Below are 2,793 nucleotides of genomic sequence, written 5' to 3' on the forward strand. Positions count from 1 at the left end.
AAATTAATAGTCAAAATTAGATAGATAAACCAACTGAGCTTTTATTACATACACACAAGTACAAAACTCAATGGAAGCAAGACTAGATCAACCATCTTGACTATACACAAAACAAATACACCTTTATAACTAGATATATTAAAACATTACATTTTCACCATTACAAAGAGATGTTTTGAAAAGTCAAACATTACAATGTATACTTGAGTTGACCTAGCCATGGAGAACTTATACTCTTAAAAAGAGATGACAAGTTCAAATTCTATAAGAATAATGTATGTATGTCTCATTTGTAACAAACCCTTCCCTATGCTTAGAACATGAAAGGAAAAATAAATATTTAGCATGATATAATCCAATATTACTATAAACCATTTATAGACCTATAAAACTATAAAAAAAAATCATTTCCATTGCTTCTCCTTTAAACAGTCATAATGCACCGTCCATATAAAACTCTTTCCCTTTAAAACATGAAAGAATAAGGCCATTTGTGCCCACTAATATATAGAACTCATAGTCCAATATAGGATAAACCATTTGTAGACCCATGAAAAATTCATTCTCATTTCTTCCCAACCAAATGGGTCATAATGCACCGCCCATATAAAATTCTTCCCTGGAGAGCCTGAAAGGTAAAATTGATGGCAGGATTAAGATTAGGGTTATGGATGAAATATTTAGCAGGGTTTAGGCTGGCGCCATTTGTGCCCACTCCAGAGCATGTGGGTCTCGCAATGCTGAAGCTTGCAGGCGTCTGCCCCTCGGACATGGTGGTGGACGTGGGTTGTGGAGATGGGCGCCTCCTCATTAGCGCTGCAAAGCACCATGGAGCCAGGGGATGTGGCCTTGAAATGGATGCTCTCCTCGCCAAACAAGCCGTGAGCGCTATTGAGCGCGAGGCCCTCGCCCACATGATCACAGTCCTACACACAGACGCTTTGCACGCTAGCTCGCAACTGCAACGCGCTTCTGTTGTTACCCTTTACTTAAGCGATGCAGGCAACGCCAGGCTTCTTCCCCACTTGCAACGCCAGCTCCCTCAAAATGCCAGGGTTGTGTCCTTCTGCTGGCCCTTCCAGGATCTTACGCCTTCACGCATTCAACGGGTCGATGGTATTGCTTTGTACCTTTATGATTTTAATGCCCTCCATAACAGTTCACCCTCCTAATCATTCATTCCCTGATTCTCTGGAATTTATTTCGTTCGACTTTTATGCCCTAGGGTTATTTTGTTGTTATGGATATTTGGGTGGCTTTCTCTACCAGTTTGACTGTGTAATCACGTGGCACTGTTCTTCCTGTAATTTTCCTGAAGAGGGTCTACAAGGAGACTAGAAAGGATGAAATAAAAAACACTAAGAATTGTTATTACCCGGATACATAGACGTCATTATGTCTGAACGTTGAAAATTTATTTGTCTGTTTTACAAAACTGATTCTAAAACTGCTCCTGAAATGAATTGTACTCCTCGTTTTCATTTTCTGTTGCAATTAATTTCTACCTTGTATGATTGCTTGAGACCAAACAGTATTGTATGTTGGTCAGTGCAGGAAGTGTTTACATATAGTTTCTAATTCTAAGGCGCATAGTAAATTCTTAGTGTATAAGATGGATGGCCTTAGATATGCAAAGGAACTGAGAATTGCGCCGCTTATGGGTACATTAGTACGAATCACACTTGGAAAAAACGGATCTTGGCAAAACTAGTTAGACCTAATTTTGGCTTGGACTTGTCAATTTGGCAAAAGCTTGGCAAATTTATAAACAATTTGTAAAATCATTAGCTCTGCAAACTCGCCAAAAACTCAGTTAGGGGAATTAATGGGTGATTCCCACGGCTGCAAGTTAATTCGTGAGTACTCGGTTTTTTTTGTACTATGAACTATGCATATCCGTTAATGTTAACTGCTTTCTGATATTGGAATGAGAAACTCCTAATTGCTAATTACCTATGATTCACAGGGTCTTGTTCACCACCCCTTTTCCTAAGTTATTTTGGTATATAAATATCATTCATACGATTTTATTGGGTATTTCTAAACAACCAAAAAGGGACTAGGTGGAACGTTGCAAAATACACAAGCTATTAGTTTCAATACACTGATCGATATGGTTGAACACTGATGCATTTACAAATGAATTTCTTGCAAGCTTCAGTATTTCCCGCCTGGCTTTTTAAGGGCCATTCACACAACTCAATAAGCTATGTCCAAATTGAATCAAACATATGTGATAATTGATATGCATTGATCCATATTCATTTTGTTACTTGCACAATTAGAGGTATAAACAACTAAGTGGGCTTTAAAGTTTAATGACAGGCTTGGGAATTTTCTTAAATTGCATTTGGACAAATTCTTTGTCCTGTAAAAAAGAGCAGTATAAATACAGTATTTATTGTTATGCCATAAACTGGGAGGTACTGAGTGCTTAAATTACATTATGAGCATATGTGTAAGATTTTAAGTGCTGTCCTGAAAGTAGCTTAAGATATATTAAATAAACCAGTCTGAGCAATGCTATCCATAAGCATGCTATTCGACAAAAAATGAAAAAGATGACTAATGGCTGTTATGACATCCTCTGTAGTAGTATCTACATGGTTTTGATGTCTGTTATGACCTTGTTCAATGCTGCTTTTGTTGTAAGACTCTATTTGGAGAGAGCCTCGCCGATAATGCTGTAGTATTGAGTCATTGACTATTTTTACTTTGGACTGCAGAATCTAATTGTGGTCTAACCTTCGTTAGATGAATTTTCTGCCTTATTTGGACCTGGCTTACTCGAAA

General features: G+C 37.7%; 1 protein-coding gene across 1 annotated transcript; it reads left to right on the forward strand.

The window, feature by feature from the left end:
- The first annotated feature begins 644 nt into the window (after positions 1-644).
- LOC131035910 (uncharacterized) lies at positions 645-1,172 on the forward strand. Its single transcript, XM_057967680.2, has one exon. The coding sequence runs from the start codon at positions 645-647 to the stop codon at positions 1,170-1,172; it is 528 nt and encodes a 175-aa protein (XP_057823663.2).
- Positions 1,173-2,793: the final 1,621 nt, after the last annotated feature.

This window comes from Cryptomeria japonica, chromosome 8 (assembly GCF_030272615.1).
Source record: "Cryptomeria japonica chromosome 8, Sugi_1.0, whole genome shotgun sequence".
Taxonomy (NCBI): Eukaryota; Viridiplantae; Streptophyta; class Pinopsida; order Cupressales; family Cupressaceae; genus Cryptomeria; species Cryptomeria japonica.